Source organism: Coffea eugenioides, chromosome 5 (assembly GCF_003713205.1).
Source record: "Coffea eugenioides isolate CCC68of chromosome 5, Ceug_1.0, whole genome shotgun sequence".
In the NCBI taxonomy this organism is placed as follows: Eukaryota; Viridiplantae; Streptophyta; class Magnoliopsida; order Gentianales; family Rubiaceae; genus Coffea; species Coffea eugenioides.
Genome location: NC_040039.1, coordinates 50569658 through 50592938, shown reverse-complemented (window position 1 = coordinate 50592938; position 23281 = coordinate 50569658). Strand labels below are relative to the sequence as shown.

The following is a 23281-nucleotide window of genomic DNA, read 5'->3' as shown; positions in this document are numbered from 1 at the left end:
GTATATTTGAATTTTTATGTTCGGTTATATTTGTGGAAGGAAAAAAAAAAAAAAGAGAGAGAAATGCGTTTATTTTTATTTTATTTTTAAATGCACAACGGCGAATCCAACAAGACTAATTGGTGGGAATTGAAGGTTGGTGATTCTCTTGAAGTGTAAGTAACTTTTTATATTTATTGAATAACAAAGGTTTTATGTTCTCTGGAAACCCTCAATTTTGATCGTTATCGCTATATATTTTCCACTTTAAAATTCCCACCTACAATTTTGGAATTTGTTGTACGCATTTCTCTCTGGATACTTTTACTAAATCCATCTAAAACACGGACAGACGTTACACTACACCTTGCAGCTCTGATTGTGTTTGGATTGCATTTTTCATAATTTTTTATGAAAAAATTACTGTAGCGATTTGATGTATGTGAGGGAAAAAGGTAATAGGGAAATGTGATCACGGAAAACGACGTAATTTTCCGACGGAAAATCACAATCCAAACAAGGTATCATTCCACCAGTAGAAGATTCATTTAGATAATATTATTATCTCTCAATGTGGTTAATCATTTGAGGTCTTGTTAGGATCTTTGATTTGTAACCACTTGTTTTAGGGGGTTGGTGATTAATATGAATTCCAGAAATTACAATTCTTGTTGGTTAAATAGTTTTTTTTTTCAATACCTAGGTGATAGGGTTAATTTGTACCCTTCAATAATTAATTGGGGCTAATTTTTCTTAAGAACCTTGTAGTGACACTTTTTTTTCAAAAATGTATTCCCACCCCTCTCCACACATTTTTTTAAATACCTTTCTTCATGCATTTTCCTTTCTCAACTGTCAGAAACAAGATTTGAATATTAAACCTGACAGTAGAGAGTAGTACTCTAAGAATCCTCTCCTAACCACCTTACAGTGACACTTTTCATCCGCTAACTTTTACTATTTTTAATGATTAAAGTGGTCATTATGACTTCAACTATTATGATATCAATTTGTGACTTCCGTTCCCTTATGATAGTTACATAAGCATTCTTTTGTAACACTAGATATATGTCGTTCATACATACTTGCAGCATAATGTTGATTAGAATTCAATCAGAAAAGCAATGCTAAGTTTGATGTTTGATACTCTATAAGTGGACATTACCATCTAGTCTAGTATGAATTAATCATCAAGCAGGCAAAAAAGTTTTGGAAATTGCTAGGTATATGGTAGCAAACATCTGAACAAGTCAACATGTTTGTTGATATTACATCTAATGTTCTAAACGGAAATGATTGGCCAGATGAAAGCAGCTTATTTGTAACAGCGCCTTCATGGGCAGCATCGGGAAGTCCGTATGGTGGTTATATTCTCTCCACAATTCACAACTTTTTACTACTCCATCTTATTAGCAAAAAACCATCAGCCTTAGGCTGATGGCCACCACCAAGCCTTTAAGGCTTTGGTGGCGAACCCTTGCCTCCCACCAATTTGCCACAGTTGTGGTTCTTCAAAAAATCCAGATGGGTGCGTGGTGCACCCATCTGGTCTGGTGGTGGTTCTTCCCCATCGGTCCCCCCATAGGCCCAGTTGGGTCTCCCCTCTAGTTAGGTTAGAATAGAGTAGAAATAGGAGTAGGGTTGACGATTGACAAAAAAAAAAAAAAAAAAAAAAAATCTTATTAGCAAAAGCATGATTATTTTTTATTTATCTTATTTGTGGTTAAATGTCCCACAGTTTGATGGACCACTTGAAGCCGGGATACAGTGAAAGAACGAGCTGGCTGATTAATTTACCAAATCAGCCATTAATTGGTCCAATAATTACTTGACACGTGACTTCATAGCTTAGGAACAATAATCGAGATTGATTTCCATTGATGCTAGTATCATTCTACCATCAAATTATGGTTGTGCATAACTTTTAAGCACTAGTCGCTTGATTAGTGGTCATTTCACTGAAAAGTGAAGCTGTAATATGGACGAATAGGAAGGCTGGAACTGAAAAGGTCAAAGCACTAAGCCACTAACCTCCCAATCCCATCCGCAATGAAACTCCTCCCACTGCTAATTACCCTTCCACCCGGGCACATTAAAAATTAAAAAGAGGAAAAAAAAAAAAGAAAAGAAGAAGAGAACCCTTTGAATTTGATGATATATTGCGGCCTGCTTAAACAAACGGATGGTTTGGTGCAATTACGTTAGAAACTCGGCGAGGAGCAATTTATAGGTGTGCTTAGAGATGGAATTAGATGTTTTGGGGCCAAGGATCTTTAATTAATTTGATAAGTAGTGTATTTGTTTAGTGATCATGGCGCGTCGATGTCACATGGGGCAACTTTGATTGGATTTCAGGACTTTTCTTCAAGTACAAAAATATGCATTAACCTTTTATACATACTTTCATTCCCCTTCATCCCTTCTTATAATAATTATAATCAGTTTGTGACTTCTGCTCTCACCGCTTAGAATTATGGAAAATGCATAAGCATTCTTTTATAGGAGTAATATAAAAATAATAGATGTTGAATACTAACTATGCAGAAAAAATAGGTGTTACGTAGCGCGAGAATGCTTAGCTTAGAATGATTCCTCCATAAAACTACTTATTAGAACATTATCTAGACTAGACTGGTCTAAACTAGTTTCACTCCTCCTCCTCCTCCGTCGGAATAAAATAATAATTTCCAATTCGCTGACTAGAAAACAAATGAATACGCAGCTAAATATGTAGCAGTAGCAGAGCGGGCAGGCATCTGAATAAGGTCAACATGTTTGTTAGTACGTACGTCTTTCAGAATTGAGAACCCTTGACAGCTTCAAGTTATTCAGGATTTTTTTTTTAAAAAAAATGGTGGTGTAAGCTTGAAGTTGGGTGTTGTGGATATGGTTTAAATTACACGTAATATGCTAAATGGAAATGATTGGCTAAGTAGTCAACTCCGGACACGTCGCTAAAACATTTTTCTTCTTTTGTTTAGTTTTTTCTAATATTTATGTAATTTGCAAAAGCTGATTGTGATTTTCATCCTATGCTAAACTGACATCTCTTCGCATGCAGAATACGGCCGTACGCATGGATGTATTCTTTCCACAATTCTGTAATGCAAGAGTTTAGATTCTTTTTTTTTTCTTTTTTTTTTGTTGGGGGGGGGGGGGGGGGATGGGGGTTTGTTGAGCAGAATCTTCTTAGTCAAATAATTTAGTCTCAAACTCAAGAAGATTTATCCAAAAAATAAAGCAAGTCTTTTTGCAAACCTTTATGGAAAAGAGCAAGATGGTTAAATGCCCCATGTTAAACCAATATATTAATCTATACTCTATATATATATATATATAAAGGAAGAGATGGAGTTTTGGGATAAATATTTTTTTTGTCACTTTATATACTTTCAACTTTACTTTCCTGAAAATTACTCACTATTTACACAAAATGCTAAAATAACTAAATTTGATTATTTTTAACCAAAACTCATCTAAACACATCTTGACAAAATGATCGACTGATACTAAGTATTGAAACTACTAAAATAACTATCATTTGATGGAAAAAAAAAGGTTAAAATACCACCATTTGCTTTAGTAACAAAAATTTTATATAAAATTGACTCACCGAAAAGCATTTTTAGTTGGACACACATTGCATATGCCTTAGTTGGAATTTTTTTTTTTGTTTTTTGTTTTTTGGGGGGTGTACAAATAAACTTAGTGCTTACAACTTACAAGCAAAGCAAAGCAAAGAACAGATTGGAAGATGACGCAGAAGAAGAAGAAATCAAAAAAGTCAAAACATCCAAAATTTGGAGAGTCCACGCGGGCGGGGACGGTAACTGAAGCCCGCTTCCACAGCAGATCTAAACTGTCCCTCCTAAGTCTCTCCTCGCATCTAATAACTGCTCCCTTTCACTGCTCCCTTTGACTCTTCACAACAAATCTAAATCTTATACAGTACTTACTTGTGGTACTATATATTTTAATCTTTAACCATCCACCTCCATGGGCCCCACTCTATCGCCTTCATGAGAAACTGAAGACAGCCAAAAAAAAAAAAAAAAAGCAACGTAGGAAAAACTTTCTCTGTCATCCGGGCGTCCAGCCGCTTGAAACGGTCCCTTACTTAGTTCTTCTTCCCAAAACACCCCCTTCCCCTTCCAATAATTATTTTTATGCCTTTTTAGATTTTTTCTGAATAAAATACTTTTTTATTGTTAACTGCCGCATTGCCAAAACAAAAATTTGTAATTTTGTCCATTTTATAGCTTCTCTGGCTTGAAATTCTTCCTGCGGCGGATGGGCCAGCAAGAACTGTTCAGCTTTATCCCTTAAACAGGAGACAAAAAATCATGAGAGTTTTTTTTTTTCTTTCTGGGAAAAAAATAATAAATAAGAGCAAACATCACGTGCCAATAATGACTTAATTACGTCTACAGTGTTAACTTTGTGATTAGGACTCTGTCATATAAAACGTTACAATAAATAATCCATTCTGAGTGTAAACTTGAGTGAGTCATTTGTTATATATATATATTAAGGAGAAAGTGTATTGAGAGCACACAAGATTCCAGAAATCACAATTTGACCCCACCAAGGTGAAGGTCATTTGCACTTTGCCCCTGAGTGCAATGCTTTTAAACCGAGACAAATATTAACCACTTCAACAGTTGATCATTCAAAACAAATTTATCCTTTGTAGGATAATCCAAAAAGTTTTTCTATCACCAACTTTGATGTTTGAAACTTGAACTACTGTTAAGAAATTTTTCTTAAAAAAAAAAAAAAGATGCATAACTGTTCAAAATGGATATACATATATTAGCACTATATTACACTCTCCTCTAAGCATTTTTCATTTACATGTCCTGGCTCAAAAATTTATTTGTTTTGAAAATTGCATCACCGGTATCGTAACATTTTTTTTCGAATCAGGTTTTTAGAACGAAAACAAAGAAACTGAATTTGGCCATTTCGACATCTAAAGAGGATGCTATAATAAGTGAAAATTCAATTGAAACGCTATTTATGACTAAATTTGGCGAGTGGAATTATCGAAAGGAACCATTAACCATAAGACGCCAGAGCGACGAGTCTATTAGAATTTGTGTCTCAGGGGTTGCAAAGTGCAGGCGACTCCATACTTAGGAGGAGGGGGAAGTGTAATTAACTGCACAATTTTTGGCCATATATTTGTATCTGAAATTGTTTGTGGTGTACAACGAGACATAAATGATATGAGTGGGGTCGATTAACAAAAAAGGAGGAGTGGGGGTCCTGTGTTGAACAAGTTGCATCTAATCATGTCTAGTGATCCCTTAATCATAGTGATGAACAACATGACAAAATATACAGTAACATTGCACCTTATTATTATTATTATTCAATAAAAGTAGACAATAATAAAAGATTAGGATGTATAAGCAATTTTATCCTACATCAAAGGGCAGCTCTAATCATCTTAATCAAATCCTTCCCATGCAAATCCAACGGTCCAATCAGAGGAGGAGGCGCTCTGTGATCAAGAGAAAACCCCCACCCCACGTTGTTGCCACTCAATTCATCCTCCGCCCGACATCTGTAGTCTAAGCTTTGCCAATCTCTAAAAACTAATCCAGTTTACCTTACCCTCAATTTTCAATTTTGCCACTACTAGTACGAGACCATTATCCAAAACCCACAAATTGAAATAATAAAAAAAACTGAATGGCTTTTTTTTTTTTTAATATAAAAAAATTTGTTTATCATATCATCCGCTCGGATTTCTAGCAGGGGTACTATCGTAACATCGTAAACTTCAAGCTGTCTTCAACAATTTCGTAACTCTAGGAATATATTTTGTTTATTATGAATTAATTAGTATCATAATGCTAGCTGGAAAATTTAAACAAATTCCTTAATAAGTGACATTACCAACTTTTTTTTTTCTTCTTCTTGGAATAGGAAATTCAAATTAAAGTAGAATTTTGCCTGCTTTCATTCTTTTCTTCTTCTTTTCATTTTATTTGAATAATATTTTTTTTCGGAGGAAACACAGTTGTGCCTTTTTTTAAAAGCTTTCAATTCTGTCATTTTGCTTTCTGGTACGGTGTCTTTACTCTCTTCCCTTTCTCCGAGAGAAGTGAAGCAAAACCAGAGATGGAGTGAAGTGAAGAGGCAAATTCTGAGTTTTGTTTTCAGTTTTTTCTTCATGGGTTCAAGCAGTTTTGGGGTCTCCTTTGACACTTAAATTTTCTTACTCATACTCAAAAGGTTTTGTGGGGTATGTAAAAATCTGGTCTTTTTGCTGTTTTATATGCTCTTCCAAATGGACTTTTTGTTGAGTCTCAAGATGTATTTTCACTCTGGTTGTACTTCTTGTCTATTGAAATCCTGAGAACAGGTTTTTAAGCCTCAAGATTGAGGTCTTTTCTTTTTTATTGGTCTGCTTTTGCTTCTTTAATGCGTGCAAGAGTACTCTTTTTTTTTTTTTCCCTTTCTTATTTTTAAGGGGGGAGAGTGGGAAGGGGGGTTGAAATCTTCATGATGTGGGAGCATGATTGTGGATTATCATTATCTAATGATGTTTGAATTTTGAAACCCTGTACTGGAAGTTGTTGTATTCTATATGGTAATGAACCGGGGGAATAGGGACTTTGAGTTGAATCAAAACTCAAACTTTTGGTTTGTGTAAGGGGGAAGTTTGGTTTGCTTTCAAGAATTTGAAATTCCAATACCTTCGCATCTTAACTTGGTTGAATTTCTTGTTCATGTTTTTCTTATGGTACTCTTTGGATCTTCAGTGTAATCTTTTTCTGTAACCGCTCTAGTGAAAATTATGCAGTTTTCATGCATTCACTGCTTGGTACCCTTATTTTTTTCCTTTTTCAATATTTTCGGCTTTTGTTTATTTTTCTGCAAAAGATTGCAAACTTTACTGTTTCCCTGTTTAGTAAAAAGTCTTACTTTGGCTTTCTCACCGTCCTACAGCCTTTCTGGAGTTGTCTGAGGCTTTGTTTTTTCAATTTTTCCTGAAATGGATTGGATTCAATTAAGCAATGAGGTGGAATGATTTAGTAAAACTGAGATCTTAGCCCTTTTTGAGGTTTGCCCTAGGCCAAGTTGTAGTCTTTACTGTCTTTTAGATTGTGTCTCTGACAAGATTGTAGCAGCCTTGGCCTTACGCTCTCAGTCTTTCATTTATATTGTTATCTTAGGCTTGCTTTTTGGGTTTTTTTTCCCAAGATCCCATCATTATTATCTGGAAATAATTATAGCCTTTTTTTAAAAAAAAAAAAAAATATCTTTGTTTTGCTAATTCTATTTTCTGTTTTGGGTTGATATATGTGCAGTTACCAGCACAATAAAATGGATTCCATTGAGGCTGCTAAAGTTGTACATGACAGAATAATGAAATTAGAACCTGAACATGATGTTGCTAGGAAGATAGTTGGATATATTTACTTACATGACTTCCCTGATCAAGAGATGATAAGATTAGCTCTGGGACCTGACCAATTAATCCGTAGTTTGGTACAGAAAGCGAAGGCTGCGCTAATGTTAGGCTCGACACCAGTTCCGTCTCCTCCAATTTCACCTAATATGAATCCTACTCCTATTTCAGATCATTCTCTTCAATATACCACTTTTTCACCTGCTTCCCCTCGGCGCTTTTCATCTCCTGCTGCTTTCCGGGTTTCAGCTTCATACTGGGAACGCCAATTAGCCACTGACCAACAGCCTTTGAGTAATGGGGATTTTATACCAGTAACTTATCCTGATTCAGTCCCTGATGATCATAGGTTCGAAAATCAGTTTCTGGGCATGGAAGAACAGCTAGAACCAGTGAGCCTAAGAAATTTGGATTTTCCTGGTGATTTTTATTACCCTGAAGCTGCATTTTGCAATGCAAATGGTGGAGGCAGCAGGGTTCCTCTTAGCCAACTTGAGTTTCCAATCAAGACTTGTCACTATTTCAACAGGGGGTTTTGTAAGCATGGCAGTAATTGTAGGTACTTTCATGGACAACCGTTTCCAGATAGCTATCCTCAAGTTTTTGGCCCTAGTTCAAATGAGAATGCTTATGAAGATCAACTGTTGTCGCCTGGTTCCCTTGAAAAATTGGAATTCGAAATCACAGAGCTCTTGAAATGTAGAAGAGGGAACCCAGTTTCAATTGCATCACTGCCGATGATCTACTATGAAAAATATGGGAGAACTCTTCAGGCTGAAGGATATCTGACTGAGAGCCAGAGACATGGTAAAGCTGGTTATAGTTTGACAAAACTGCTTGCTCGATTGAAGGGCAGTATTCGCCTGATTGACAGGTATGATCCTTAATCATGGTAGCATTGTTGTAGGTTTTTTTTCCTGGTAGCATTATTAATTCAGGTTTTATTGTTAATTCTGGTACCATTCTGTGTTTGACCCTTCACTGGTTGTGTACAGGCCTCATGGACAGCATGCAGTGATACTGGCTGAAGATGCACCAAAGTACATGGAATCGCGGGGTGAAAAAAATGATCCTGGTCCAATTGTTAGTGGTTCACGACAAATATATCTAACATTTCCAGCTGAGAGCACTTTTTCAGAGGAAGATGTCTACAATTACTTCAGGTAAGCTGTCTCAATCTTCCATATTTCGGCAACTTTGAAATATGAATTTTGCTTCCTGGAATTTATCTAGTTCTTTTTGCAACTTCTCTGTAGTACTTTTGGCCCAGTTCAAGATGTTAGAATTCCTTGTCAGCAGAAACGGATGTTTGGTTTTGTAACTTTTGGTAGTGCTGACACTGTCAAGATGATTTTGTCAAAAGGGAATCCACATTATGTTTGTGGTGCTCGTGTTCTTGTGAAACCCTACAGGGAAAAGTCAAAGCTTGTTGACAGGTATGCTGATGATGTTCATTAAGAATTCCATAGGATTTATTCATCATTTGGTTTCTTTTGCTAAAGTTTTAGTTTGAGTTATTTCATTCCTTGTGAATTTGGTTGGTTATATTATGTAGTGGGCATACATTATGTAGTGGATATATATTAATAACAGGAAGATGCTTTGCTTATCATTGTACCCTTGGGTGATGGTGTGTGTAAATGATGTTTGAAGATCACCCAAAATGAGTTTTTCAGTTCTGCTTTATGCCATAAATCCTAAAAGTCTAACTAATACAGATATTTACATACAGCGTATCTCCATGCATACTTTTATCTCTGCCTAAAATTTTTTATTTATAATAGTAGCACCTGCAAGAAGAACCTTCTATTCTCTGCCTGACATGGTGAGGTCATTGGTCTAATGCAGGAAGTTTCCAGAGAAGCTTGAGTCTCCAATGTGCTACCATCTGGACCACATAAATATGGATTCTGAGCTTCAAGCTAGTAAGGAATTTTGTATTTACTGCACTCCAACTTGAAGACTTGAATTTTGATGATGTGTATGCGTTTGATGGTAACTTGAGGAAAAACCTAGTTCTCTTCCTTAATATGTAGAGACAATTGTTTAAATGCAGATTTTGTCTGTATCATGGACTACAAGAATTTGGTTGCCTAATTTTGTATATAAACTCTTTCTGCTTAATGAGTATAGATGTATTCTGTAGATTGTCCCTATTCATGATGTTTCTGCATTCACCTCTTACATCACCCAATAATACCTTTAGTTGCAGCACGTTCTCTTCTATATGAATAATTTGATTTGGATTGCAACAGGATGGCATTCACCCAGAGTCAGAAAAATTCAAGGGCAGGAGCAGGAGCAACAGGTCATTGAATTGGAGAGACGCATGTCACAGTTAAAATTAGCAAGAAAACCTCTTGCCAGTCGATCTTTTTTTGGCCATTCCATGGATGAACTAAAACTTTCAGAAGGTTTGTCATGTGTATCATATGTGATCATGAGTTTGTATCTTTTATCACTCATCTGTACCCTGGTTTGGGCTCCAGTGTGCTCACAATTTTTCGTTTGTTTCTTTATTATTTACAAGGTGTGTGAATGTTTGTTGCAGATTGTTTTAAGCTTTCATTGCCAGAGAACTATAATCATTTTCTGGATGTTTTGAGTTACGGATCAACAAGTGATGATAACCTAAAACGTCGTGGCACTAACTTTACTGATCAAGGGAGGTATGGAAGATATCTGTTGCCAGCCTGTCTTGTCATTCAGTATTACGCTTTCATGTATTCGCAGTTGGGTATGCATGTGCTTGTTGACTTATTTTCTTCTTGCTGGTATTCTTAATTGGTTACCTTTTACCTTTTAGTCACTCAGTATATATTGGGCTTTTAAGATATTTCTCATGCTAAGCGAATTCATATTTGAACCTATTATTTAGCTTCCTGTGCTCAGTGCTTACATTTCATTGTCTCCATGTCATTGAGATTCACGATTGTTCTACTCATATTTGAGTTCTTATTCTTTTTACTATTCACACGCTTACTGCTATCTGCTTGCATATTTGGATATCTGATTAACTTCTTCTTATTTTGTTCCCCCATCATTACAGCAATGAAGGTTTGAATCTCCCTGACAGCCCATTTGAATTGCCGGTAGCAAGCAGCATTTCTTCTGTTATATAGGCACTGAGAGTTGAACTACTGGTCCTGGAAGGCAGTATCTTTTCTTTGACAGAGTACAGCTATTAGTCAGGTTTCCAAATTGTCGTTTGGATTTACAAAACATAGTTTGCATCAAGTACAGTTTAGCAAAGGAAGGATCATCAAAGGCATGTCCTCTAGGAAAGAAGAATGACACCGAGAATATGTAGAAGTTCTACAGGTTTTTCTTTTCTTTATATATTTCAATCTTAGTCACAGAAAAAGGAAGAGGTCTTGAATATCTAGAAGTCGAAATGTAATATAGCTTTAGATGAAACAAGCTAAGTATATATGGCAGGTTTCAGAGAGGTGAATATAGTATTAGAATCTGTGACCTAGAAATAGACTAAACAACTACAAACCGAAGTGCTGGTGGCATATTTTCAACTAATTGATGAAGATCAGTTTGCTATTTAGTGTTGTCTCCACTTCGATCAATTTATCCATGCCAACCTGCTAGTTTCTTGTTATTTGATCTTTTGCTTAAGCTATGCACATTTTGCCACCATGCTGAGGATTTGAAAAAAGCCTCATTTATAGAATTATTCTTAGACTAACTGATTTCTCATGTTGCACTGCCTTTTCGGCCTAAAGTCATTATGATCAAGGGTTTATTGTTGAGATGATAGGTCGTTTCTGTGGTTGTTCCTGTTGCACAAGGAGTTTAGGGTCTTTATGGCAAAGTTCTGTGTAATCTGCTGACCGTTGGCGAATATGCTTGTGCCTTACTCTCTGTTCCATGGTCATCTTGCTTTCCCCCTCAGAAGGGAAGTAACAGGAATATGTGGGGCTTTCAAAGTCCAAGATTAAAAAAGATATCTTGGACTCGGTTACCCTTTTCCTCGCTTCGTTTCTTAAATTTCACCGTTGTCCAGCTATATAAAACTGTACCACACAAACATAAAGCTTGCTTTTGTCCAAAAAGGTTGAAGATGCGTTGTCCCTCTGGAAAGCAATGGACAGGCCCTGTTAAATATAAGTTTCTGTATAGCCTATGATGTGAGAATTGACCCTCGTGATAAAGGTAAATGGAGCATATGCGGAAGGTCACACTTGAGCCGAAGCTTATCCTGCTGTACAGCAATTCTGGAAAGTGACATGTGATAGGCGCCACCGTTTTCGATTTGGTTTGGAATTAATTTATAAGGTTGTGTTTAGTCACCTCGAGTTGGACTGCCCCTCTTCATCTTCATCTTCATCTTTACCTGGATCCAGCAGACCAAGATGCTCAAAAAGGCCGATGATGATCAGGCACTGATCTAGTAGTAATTGTTTGAAAACCGGATCATCCAAACGTTCTCTTGAGCTCATCAAAAATAGACATAAATTAAACATAAAGATGGCTGGATGTGGCAAAAATAGGCCCGCTAATCTCGGGAAATAAAGATAACGTCACAGTAGCCGCAGATAGAAGCTTCATTTCTTCCAGGCAAATGGAAATGTCTATGTACAATAACGTCCCGACAAAAAGCTAATGGGATCAAGAACAAAAATCCCCCGGTTGGAGTGTAGGAGGACCAGTACAGCAACAGTGACAATGAGTTTTCTTCCTCCATTGGATAATGAATTTGGTTGAGCCATCAATTGGACGGCAACAGGAAACCATCAGGTCCCACGCTTTTGAGTTGACATAGTGCATGGTGCCAAATAGTAACAATTAAGGAGAAGCCAGCACCTGATTTCCTGGATAAATAAATTCTAAACATCTTTATTTTTTTCCCCTTGAACAAGGTAAATTTCAAGGTGGCAATTCATCAATATCCATGTCATTTTGGTCCTTCCCCGAACTGGATCCTAAGTCTTGACAGGTGGAACTCTAATACTTGTGTTACATGAGATGAGACTAATCGCTTTCTTGGCCACAGTCTTTGATCATTCTGTCGTTGATTGTTAAGGAAACTGTGTCATCAACTGCTAATTAATGCTTCTTTCGGATGCCATACCATGCCACGTATCCTGATGCATACAGGTTCCGGGATAATTGTTGTTCTGTTGAGATTTGAAGGCTTACTTCTTTCAATTGAAGGCCTTTTTGCTTGTTTAGACCACAAAATGGACAACATGAATCATAAGATTTTACAATGATGTGATTCACAGTGCTAAACATATGATTTTACAATCTATTCGACAAATTTTACCGAGTTTAGGCAGTTGCCCCTTCTCTGTTTGGACTTTAAACAGACCATGTTTCGATAAGATACAGATCAGGTAGATGTATAGTACTGCTCTCATACATGCTTCTTTATGGCTTGTAAAGTGGGTGGTGTCGCTATATTTCTGGTATCCATATGCATTGATTCCTTTGATCTGAACGCAATACTGGAATTCCAGCAGTCTACATCATCCAGGACTTCTGGCAAAAATGAAATGAGAAGTAAGAATATGTTTCAAGGCATTAACAGCCAAAGAATATGTAGGTACGGTACAAAAATGACACACTGTTGCAAAGCAAATGTATAACAGAACTGTGAGAATAACACATACACAATGACTTGTTAACCTCTGGTTTCTCACCAGAAAATATGTAAGCCACTTGAGAGAAAAGAAAAACCCTGAGATAAAATGCAAGTAGGATTAACCTGTAATAGGTTGAAATTAGAGCCATCAGACACGAGCTTAATACTAGCAAATCCAATGATGAAATAGCATCATTTTGGAAAGGGCCAACCTTGAACGTCCTGGCTTCATCGACACTTTTGACTTTTATATAACCATGAATATATCAGCTTCCTGTTAGATCATTTCCAGTAACAGGCAAGGAGAACAGTGACAGAGTCAAATAAAATCTTCAATATGAGATGCTCAGTGCATCGCACTCTGTCTGAGGATGTCTGAGGACGAAGCAAATGCACAATTTGAACATAATTAATGCTCTAAGATTTTTAATCCAAAACCTTATGGTGTTAACAAAGTACTTCACCAGTCCAACTAGGTGAGTAACTGAAACCAATTAATCTACTGAAAGCAAAGACTCTCTTACCATATATCTGTGAAACAGCATCAGAGGTTCACCCTCACAAATTCTTGAATGCTTCAAGAAAGAGGTGCATAATGGTATAGAAGAGACATTATTTCCTCTACAATGTCTGAAGAAGACAAATTTCAAATTTAAATATTGCTGTGTTATCTTTCATACTTCTTTGCAAAGTCCCTGAGCAATAATTTCTGCCGAAAGTCGAGATATTTGTCTAAGCTCGTTCCTGCCCATTGCTGACAGAAGTGCTCGTCAGTTGGCACAAATGAACTTAAAGGAAATGGTCCCTTTGGAGCTTTCTTCAGAGAAACCAAAAACCTGTGGCGAGGCCGAATCCTTTGGTCCAGAGACAAGCTCAGGTACATTGGATACTTGGTCAATGAGTGAACCTCATTTCGAAGTTCATTTATCAAATACATGTACTTAGGCTTCAGATTTTTTTCCAGAGAAAGTGAGAGCACCTGCACACGGGTTGCAATCATCTCTGAGCCATATGAGAAGATAATCCAGGAACAAAAACATTTCAAATGTTCTCTCCATCGCATAAGCACAATCAAAAGCCTCTTATTGTCAACATTCAAAATAGTTTTGCACATAGATTATCAAAATGAGCAAGCAATAAGATGATGCAATTAACAACTGTAAAACATAAGCTCAGGCAGCTACATCATCTTAAAGTAGTTTCATTCATAATAAGGACAAACAAACCTGTGCAAGGCTAGTCAAGACTTTTAATATGTCAGCATTGCGCAACCCAATACTCCTCAGGAAATTAATCCTTGGGAGTAATCCATCTTCAATACTGTAATGAAGTAATTGGGGATGCTTTGTGACCATCTTCACTATACTATCTCTGGGAGCACCCAATTCTTTGGCAAGAAATTTGAGACGAGTATTCCACGAACTGTCAATCCGCTGAACCAGGATTTGAGGGCTCAACTGTACAACCTTGCTTAGGTCACTCTTCTGGATACCTACCTCCTCCAACAGGTACCTCACTGTGGGCTTTAATGAGTTTTCCACACTGTAAGAAAATAGGGAAGGAGTTGCTGTAATTATCTGCCCTATTTTTGAATCTGGAATGTCCAAACCAGCCAAAAAAGCTACATGGGATTTCAGATTGTTCTCCACCGTATACTCAAGAATCTGAGGCTGCCTCATTATCATCTTTCTAATGTCTCTGCACTTAACACCGACACTCAACAAGAATTCCAATCTTTCTTGTGCTGATACAACATTTATCTGGAGGGAAGGCATGTGTCTCTCATACATTTGGATAAAGTGTGAATCTTTTAGTCCAAAGCCGCTGAGATAATCAAGAAGTGCGAAGCATCCTTCGTCTAAATCTAGTTCTTCTATTAAACGGTGATACTTGGTCTTAGAGGATATTCCCACGTCCTGCTTCAGCCATATAAAGTTCATACAAGTACTATTGCAAAACAGTATTCTTTACATATTCTAATGGTTATAGTGCGTACCTTTTCTTTGGCATCTCCAGCAGATGAGCCAGTAGTAGCTAAAAATTTTGAAGTATTATGAAAACTGCCAGTGTTTCTCATGTATAAGGCATTTCTTCCTTTTCTTTTGCCAAACCTGCCTTTGTTCATTTCTAGGCTTTTCCCAGAGTTCAATGATCTTACACCCCATCGACTTTCAAAATTTTCGTGCTCGACTGCGTAAGAGGTTATTAAAGTCATAGTCAAACAAAAGATTGAAGTAATTTATCGTGGAGAACTTGAAGTATACCTTGCCTTGTTTTGCTTGCATTCCACGATTTTGTTTTATCTCCTGGAGAATCATCCTACAGTATTTGATAGCACATCGTTAAAAGCGAGCAGCAATGCAGTCAAAGATAAGGATAGTTCTATACAACATGTAAATTTTGCAATCAATTACTAGCTAATGTGAAATGAACAAATTGAAGCAAGAATTCGTTTCTGTAACTAGACTTCGAGTAATATTTATCGAATGGAAAACTACAGCAGAGAATCCATGTTGGAATAGTCCGATTGAGACTACAGAATCTAAAGGTTGCACCTTTGAAATGAAAACTCAACCATATCTATAACCAATTGCTAAAAGTTAATCTTGCTTAATTTGAATAACATTTAAAACAAAGCTGCTTAAGTACGAAAAAATTATAATAATACAGTAGAAAAGTATGCTTTCAGGGAAGAACGGAATAAAAAAAAAACACCCAACTAATTTGCTAAGCAGGCAATTAAAGATAAAGAAACAAAACCCACGTCAGAAAACCAATCATCATCCTCGTTTTCTTCAGCATCATCTTCCTCAGTGTCATAAGGTGAAATCGGTCGGCCGTACCTAGACATGTGCTTGGACTTAAGAATATTCGGATTGGAATGAGATGACGCAACGCCAATTCTGCTAAATATAACTCTATTTTTAATGTTTCTGCTTCCATCAGCAGAAGAAACACGGGACAAATTTAAGAAGATTAAAGAAGGAGAAGAAGATTGAAAGGGAAATCCACTAAATAATGCGGAATTGAAGCTTGGGCACGTAGCCATATGCTGTCTAATAGCATACTCATAGTAGGAAGAGTGAAAGGAGACTGACATAGCAAGAAGAAGAATATACTCTAAAACCCTAAAGCCCTTGAAAGCAAAAACAAGTTCTTCTTTAAAGGGAGAGGACCGTACAACATCTATCTTATCTTCTTGGTTCGCATATTATCTCCTCCCCGGGTCGCCATCCGTCATCAGTTCAGTCAAATTATGCATTAGTTATTCCCACAACACAAGTGTTTGTCTGAAGCAGGAGGCGGTGATTTTTGTTATTATTACTCCCTCCGTCCCACTTTGATAATCCTACTTTGATAATCCTGTATTCCTTTTTCATTGTCCCAAATTGTAGTCCACTTTCCAATTGAAGAATGTAGTTGTATTTTAATTTTTCTAAAATACCCTTATTCAATATAAGTAGTTGTTACTCTAAACCTACCCCATTTAATGAGAGTTGATTCTTTTTTTACCATTAATTCAAGTTCCCATAAAGTTGTACCATATTTAATGTGAGGGTATTTTAGAAAAATAGCAATCTAAATTTATTTTTCTAACAAAGTTAACTATTTTTTCTTAAACTGTGTGAAAAAAGAAATAGAACTATCAAAGTGGGACGGAGGGAGTATTATTTTTTGATAAAGTGAAGTAGAGAGCCAAGAGCCAACATTTATTCTTTTACATGCTTTGGTATTTGGATTGCTGCTTTTTGGTGAAAAATTTTTACGTTATCTTGAACGCATTTTAAATTATTTTTTAATTTCACATGTATCAAATTATTATAATATATTTTTTAATAAAAATAATAATCCAAACAAAAGTTTTTACCTCCTCTAGCACAAAAGTTTTTGTTGTATCGTACCATTGATGAGGAGGTTTTTTCATGGCAATTGGGAAGGGGAACTAGGAGGAATGGAGACTTTTGAGGTATTTTAAGACCAAAGTTTGGACAACTATATATGTTTGAAAAAAAAAAAATTCCTAATATAGGTGGGTTTAGATTTTAATGAAAAAAATTATGTGTAGATAAATTACCATCAATTTTGAATTTGAGAAGTGACAATCTTAAGTATCATTCTCGAGTTGCCTAATACTGAATAATTATATTTGTCTACTCAACTCATTATTCAAAAAAATAATTACTCGTATTTAATTACATCATGAACATGTTTGTGAATCGCCTTTTCCTCTTTTTAACCGCGAACATGTTTTTTGATATATAGATACGGTATAACATGCTACGAAAAATGTGCTAATTTTTTTTTTTTTTCAGATAATCTTGTGTCCAAATACGCTCACTCACCGCTAAATTGGAAGCTCAATTGGTTGAAGCTAATTGTCTGGAGCAGGCCTAACTGTGTAATTGTATAAACTCCATGTACGTCTTAGATGCTAGATCTCTAAGCGGATCCAATGCCTCGAACTAATGGGCCTTCAGTTTTCCCACTGGAAATACCTTGTTGAAAATCATTGTGGCCTACAACAAGAGGCCCAACTCAAATTATTCTCAGACCAACATATTTGTATGCCCGTGTCGACCCACCTAAAACCCAAACTTACCTTACCATTTTTCGTCTCCAGAAAACAGTGAAGCAAGCTGCAAAGCAGAGAGATTTTACGGTCCTCTGGGAGTCTTTCTTCGGGAGAGCAGCTGCAAAGAAGTGAAAAGTTGGAAGAAAACAAGAGCTAACAAAAAATGAATACAGACATCACAGCATCAGCAAAGCCAGAATATCCAGTGATAGATCGCAATCCACCCTTCACCAAGGTCGTGGGCAACTTCAGCACCCTTGACTACCTCCGCCTCACCACCATCACCGGCGTTTCAGTCACGGTCGGCTACCTCTCCGGTATCCGCAGGATCCTTTTGTCCTACTGTGTTCATATTTCAATAACCCATTGCTTCTTTTTATCTTTTCTTAGGTTAATTTGTTCTTCAATATACGCATCGTGGACTTGATCTTTTTTGGTCGTAAAAGTGAGATCTTTTTTCTTCTTTTTTTTCCTGTGCTTTCTAGGAATAAAGCCTGGGATAAGGGGGCCATCAATGGTGACTGGGGGATTAATTGGACTGATGGGTGGGTTCATGTACGCGTACCAGAATTCTGCAGGGAGGCTTATGGGATTTTTCCCTAATGATGGAGAGGTAGCCAAGTACAAGAAGTTGCTCTAGGGTTCTTGCCCTGTCTTGTGCTAATTTGTAGCATTTCTTTACATTTTCTAGAGATAGTTGAGGAAAGGAAGGAACTTTGTGACGGTTTTGGTGAAAAAGGTGCTATGAGAAATAATTAGACTCTGGCTACTCTTTGATTCGGATTGTTTTTGTTCTCAGTTTATATATTGATCATTCAAGATGCTTCTTTTACTCCCAATTTGGATTGTTGTCTTAGCCCTGCAGTTCTTAAGCTTTTCTTCTTCTTTTCCTTTTTAGCTGGACTCTAATTGGTGTCATTGTATTTTTGGGCTTTTTTGGGTTTCTGAAAGGCTTTCGCTGATGAATAGTTGATATATGAAACCGCATTGCCAAATATCTTGGAGTAGCATTGTCAAATGACTTCTGTTTTAGATCCCCTCATCTTTTCCTTTCTATCGAAAAAATAGAAAGATTTAAGTTGCTTAAGTTTGCTGTCTCGGTACTTGATTGAGACTTTATTTGCAGTGCTTGCTTATTGTCGTCGGTAGTGCCTAGGGCCTATGCTGGTCTTTGCTTATTGTGCTTGATAATTTGTCATGGTTACTCGTCCATCTCAACATTGAAGGTTTTATTATGATGAGAGCACTTAGAGCCCCTTTTTTTTAATTGAGAACTATATGATGCTCTAGGTCAATGGAAGTTGCATCTGTTGGCTTTATCATTACCTGGTTAATCGGACATATATTAGATGTTTCTTTTGGTTTTGCTAAAGTTATCCATAAGGAATGACAGTTTTTTAATATAATGGTTCTCCACTCTGGTCAGTTTATCGTTCATGCATGGAATATATGGTTCAAAAGTTGCTTCAAGGATGATTGCCATTACTGCAAGCATCGTTCTGCTTATATTGTAACCTGAATTGCACTTTGGTAAGTATGGACATCATAGTGAGTTCTATGAGTGGTCTCTTAATGTTATTTGAGCTCCGAATAGGAGTCTGTATTGATTCACGAACCAAGCATGCTTTGTTGAAGCTAGCATTTCGACAGTAGCTCATGAGTTTTCTGTAATCAAAATTGAGGTGCATACTTCTTTTTAGTTGTGACCATCAAAATCTATGTAGAGTTGATTTCTCAACAACAATGTACCCCTCATTCAAACCTGTTAGGTTTCCTTGTATGAAGATTAACACTTTGGATATTCTACTTTTCTTTTTCTTCCTTTGTTTCTTCTTACTACACTTCTTAATGATACTGACTTAAACAATGAGTTGATTGTCCTTATGAGTTAAAGATCCAAGCTTGTAGTAATGATTGCTCTTCTTTTATCTTCTCCAAATCCATGGTAATGCATGCCTTCGATTTTTGCTTTGGATGCAATGTATTCTGTCATCAGTTACGGGGCATGATGCATTTAACAGATGTCCAATAGAAAGAGCAAGGGATTATGGTTTAGATTTCAGTTTGCATTCACACTTGCAAATTGGTGAATAGTTCTACAATATACAGGAAGGCCATGATCCAGATGGGATTGTCTTGTTTATTGTCATATGTATGTGAATAAGCATCTTCCAGATGCGATGACACTGTTGGAAGCCAGCAGAAAGATTCGACAGTGGTCGTCACTGAAGTTGTGTGGTGTAAACAGGTGATGGTTAATCTTATTCCTCCTTAGGAAGATGGAAGAAAACAAGACATCCGGAGGGAAACAAAGACATCATAACTCATAGCTACATAACTGGTAACTCAGAATTAATCGGCCCTCTACTTTGTTTCCTGAAAGGGAATAGCAGGCTGGTAGGAGCATTTACTCCTAGCTCTATTTGCCTTAGCTTCATGAGCTTCAGAATGAACGAAAAGTAAGAGGGGACTTGAAGCTTTTAACTAACCTATTGTCAAGATTAATGGAGAAGCTGACTCGAATAGTGCAAATCGGACTCTGGCATTGTTGCTGGCGTAATAAAAATGCCCGCACAGACGGTTGACTAAAGCTATAGTAGTACAAAATTCAGGAAGATTCTTAGGAAGTCGGGGGAAGAGTTGCGGATTGTTGCATTAAATACAATAAAATTTTCATCTTGGAAATTTTCAACGGGGTACGGTCCCATGACAAGAATCAAATGCAGCAAAGTCAGTACGGTCCGCTGGACACGTATAGAAGCTCTTCTCGTTTTCAACAGCCTATTCGATTCATCAAAGTTAACTTGTCATCATGTAGTTTAAGGCCACCAAACATCCATTACTGACTTTCATTGCTCAGGCTTCTGTTCAACTCTCCATCTGACTTATCGAACTCCTCAGAATCAATAGCTAAACCAAGTCCCGATCCAAGAAAATCGAAACCCATGTAAAATCTCCTCTTCTTTGAGTTCCCTGTCTATACTTATTCGGTTCTTCCTTGATCATCCAAACCAGACAATCCAAAAAACCAAGATGCAAACTTTTTTCCTCTCACTGATCCTCTTGTGCCTCGCTATTCCACCTCAGTCCAGAACGCTACCCCCTCCATCAATCCCACTTTACAAAACGCTCTTTCGTCTTTCCATCAAAATGAAAGTTAACTTGTCATTATGTAGTTTAAGGCCACCAAACATCCATTACTGACTTTCATTGCTCAGGCTTCTATTCAACTCTCCATCTGACTTATCGAACTCCTCAGAATCAATAGCTAAACCAAGTCCCGATCCAAGAAAATCGAAACCCATCTAAAATCTCCTCTTCTTTGGGTTCCCTGTCTATACTTATTCGGTTCTTCCTTGACCATCCAAACCAGACAATCCAAAAAGCCAAGATGCAAACTTTTTTCCTCTCACTGATCCTCTTGTGCCTCACTATTCCACTTCAGTCCAGAACGCTACCCTTCCATCAATCCCACTTTACAAAACGCTCTTTCCATCAAAATGATCGCAACGTTGCCTCACCGCAAGAATATTTTGAAGTCACCAAGCCACTTCCCTTCGACGGCGCCCACGCAACATGCACTCTCCCAATCCTCACTCACAATTTCAGCAACACTTACGGCCTTCCCCCCTTCTCCGTTCCTTACTTTCCGCCCCTGAATTGCATCTGGACTCACGTCACTCTCGAGATCCAAGCCTCTTGTCAAGGGGAGCAACACGACCGCATAGCCGCTCTCTGGCTCGGTGGAGCCGAGCTGATCCGCACCAGCACGGCTGAGCCCACAGCTGATGGAATTTTCTGGACGGTTAGGAAGGACGTCACCAGGTATTCTTCTCTTTTATCACAGAACAACCTTACTCTCTCCGTCATGCTTGAAAACATCGTTAATGAAGTCTTTACTGGCGTTTACCAAGTTAATGTTACCTTCCTTTACTATGATGCTAACGCCAAAAATGTTAAGCCTTTGTTAGCTTTGCCTTCAGAGAATTACTGGCCTAGTAGTAGGAAATTGAAATCTGTGTACAACCCTTTAGAACCACTGGTGGATTCTGAAAAGGGTTCCTTTGATTTACTATATGAGAAACCAGCGGATTTGATCATTCCTATTTCAGAGGTTGGAGATGAAGGGTATTGGTTTAGGATTCAGAATGAATCAGATATTCATTCCAGAGGAGTTCGAATTCCTCAGAATACATATAGAGCTGTGGTTGAAATTTACGTGTCATTTCATGGGGATGACGAGTTTTGGTACTCTAACCCTCCTGATTCATACTTAAAGGTGGCAAATGATGATGAGGCTCAGCATGTGAATCCTTCTGATTCATATGCAAACATGAATAAGGTGACTATGGGGCGAGGCCACGGTGCTTACCGTGAAGTTTTGGTGATGATTGATGGGAATCTTGTTGGATCAGTGGTACCTTTTCCGGTGATATTCACTGGTGGAATTAATCCCTTATTTTGGGAGCCAGTGGTTTCCATTGGAGCATTTGATCTTCCTTCATATGATGCAGAGTTGACACCCTATTTAGGCTTGCTTCTCGACGGGAAGGTGCATTCTTTTTCGCTTCGAGTGGCCGATGGTATTTCATTTTGGCTTGTGGATGCAAATTTGCATCTCTGGTTGGATGCTGGTTCAGAGGAGGTTCTGGCTGGAATTGCTTTTAGTTCTCCCGAGTTTTCTTTAGAGCGTGAATTGAAGTTTGCTGGGCTTGATGGAAAGTTTCAAATCGAGGCAGAGAGGGAGACTAAGATTTGTGGCTGGGTGAGCTCAACTGCTGGCAATTTTACTACCTCAGTTTCGCAAAAGTTGAAGTTCAAGAACTCTATAAAGTTTTATAACAATGGCACTCGGAAATTGGTTAAGCAGAAAGTGAAGGACAAGATTGAAGTGAGGATTGAATCTGGTACCGGTCACAGGATTCTCCATACAAAGACTAAAAGAACTTATCCGCTAAAAATTACCACTGAAACACTTCCTGGGGGAAATAATACTTATTCGATGATCGCTAGAGTGAAAAATTCGGTGAAGGAGAAGAAGACTGTGGGGGGTGCTAAAAGCACTTTGCAAAACAGCCAGAAGTCGAGTGGGTGGATGTCTGTCAAGGATCATGAAGTCCTTTCTGGTGGTGCAAGTACTGAGCAAAATTACAGTTACGAGGATGGGTTAGAATGCTACTCGCGGGTAGTTGAAGCTGAAAATGGTACTCTTCTTAAGGACGCTGCTAGAATTCTATGTGCAACTTCCTCTTAATTTTGCTTTTGGTTTGTTTTAAGAAATCTTTGTAGTTAAAACTTTTATGTGTGCAAATTCTGAAGTATCCCCTGGGGAATTCTGAAGCCCAGACTGAGTTAACCTAGATATACCGCGGTTGGTCCGGAAGTAGAAGCAAGCTGCCATAGATTGTTTGTGCTCTGCTGCAGTTTATCTGGACAGTTCTTGATTTAAACCGCTTGGTTTCAGAGGTTCTTTTAAGTTTTGTACAGCTACTTTAATCAGCTTTATTTACTTGTTTGTCCTAGCTTAATATACTTGATGGATGTTGGATGCTTTTTGCCCCTCCATTGTTGACCGCGGCAACCATATTGCTCCGCTGCTGCATTGGCCTTTTTCACGTCTTTTGGCAAAAGCAATACTCTGTGCTAAAACAATCATTGGATTCATGACGCTAAAATGCGCTTCCATGATTGAATAGACGGCTAATTCAAC

At 37.6% G+C, this 23281-nt stretch overlaps 4 protein-coding genes across 14 annotated transcripts; 3 read left to right on the top strand and 1 right to left on the bottom strand.

Annotated features, from left to right (window-relative positions):
• The first annotated feature begins 6010 nt into the window (after positions 1-6010).
• On the top strand, positions 6011-10967 carry LOC113772579 (zinc finger CCCH domain-containing protein 18-like). The gene is made up of 8 exons (XM_027317205.1): positions 6011-6232; positions 7302-8276; positions 8398-8565; positions 8659-8838; positions 9251-9327; positions 9658-9816; positions 9954-10071; positions 10452-10967. Exons 2-8 carry the CDS (start codon positions 7318-7320, stop codon positions 10522-10524), a joined length of 1734 nt encoding a protein of 577 aa, XP_027173006.1. The 5' UTR covers positions 6011-6232; positions 7302-7317; the 3' UTR covers positions 10525-10967.
• Positions 10968-12595: 1628 nt separating this feature from the next.
• Positions 12596-16223, bottom strand: LOC113770840 (transcription termination factor MTERF9, chloroplastic). 11 transcript variants are annotated; one of them, XM_027315444.1, is made up of 7 exons: positions 15763-16223; positions 15263-15317; positions 14995-15188; positions 14225-14914; positions 13211-13977; positions 13057-13121; positions 12596-12895 (listed from the first exon to the last, which is right to left on the bottom strand). In XM_027315444.1, the coding sequence occupies exons 1-5, from the start codon at positions 16096-16098 to the stop codon at positions 13666-13668; spliced, it is 1587 nt and encodes a 528-aa protein (XP_027171245.1). In that variant the 5' UTR covers positions 16099-16223; the 3' UTR covers positions 12596-12895; positions 13057-13121; positions 13211-13665. The 11 variants fall into 11 exon arrangements, with proteins under 11 accessions (XP_027171245.1, XP_027171239.1, XP_027171243.1 ...); XM_027315438.1 differs by lacking the exon at positions 13057-13121 and having other exon boundaries at positions 13122-13373; positions 13523-13977; XM_027315442.1 differs by lacking the exon at positions 13057-13121 and having other exon boundaries at positions 13122-13272; positions 13523-13977.
• A 1387-nt stretch (positions 16224-17610) lies between these two features.
• On the top strand, positions 17611-18427 carry LOC113770474 (NADH-ubiquinone oxidoreductase 20.9 kDa subunit). The gene is made up of 2 exons (XM_027314940.1): positions 17611-17888; positions 18057-18427. The coding sequence occupies exons 1-2, from the start codon at positions 17735-17737 to the stop codon at positions 18209-18211; spliced, it is 309 nt and encodes a 102-aa protein (XP_027170741.1). The 5' UTR covers positions 17611-17734; the 3' UTR covers positions 18212-18427.
• Positions 18428-20334: 1907 nt separating this feature from the next.
• Positions 20335-23124, top strand: LOC113769900 (peptide-N4-(N-acetyl-beta-glucosaminyl)asparagine amidase A). Its single transcript, XM_027314219.1, has one exon. The coding sequence runs from the start codon at positions 20963-20965 to the stop codon at positions 22823-22825; it is 1863 nt and encodes a 620-aa protein (XP_027170020.1). The 5' UTR covers positions 20335-20962; the 3' UTR covers positions 22826-23124.
• The last annotated feature ends 157 nt before the right edge of the window (positions 23125-23281 follow it).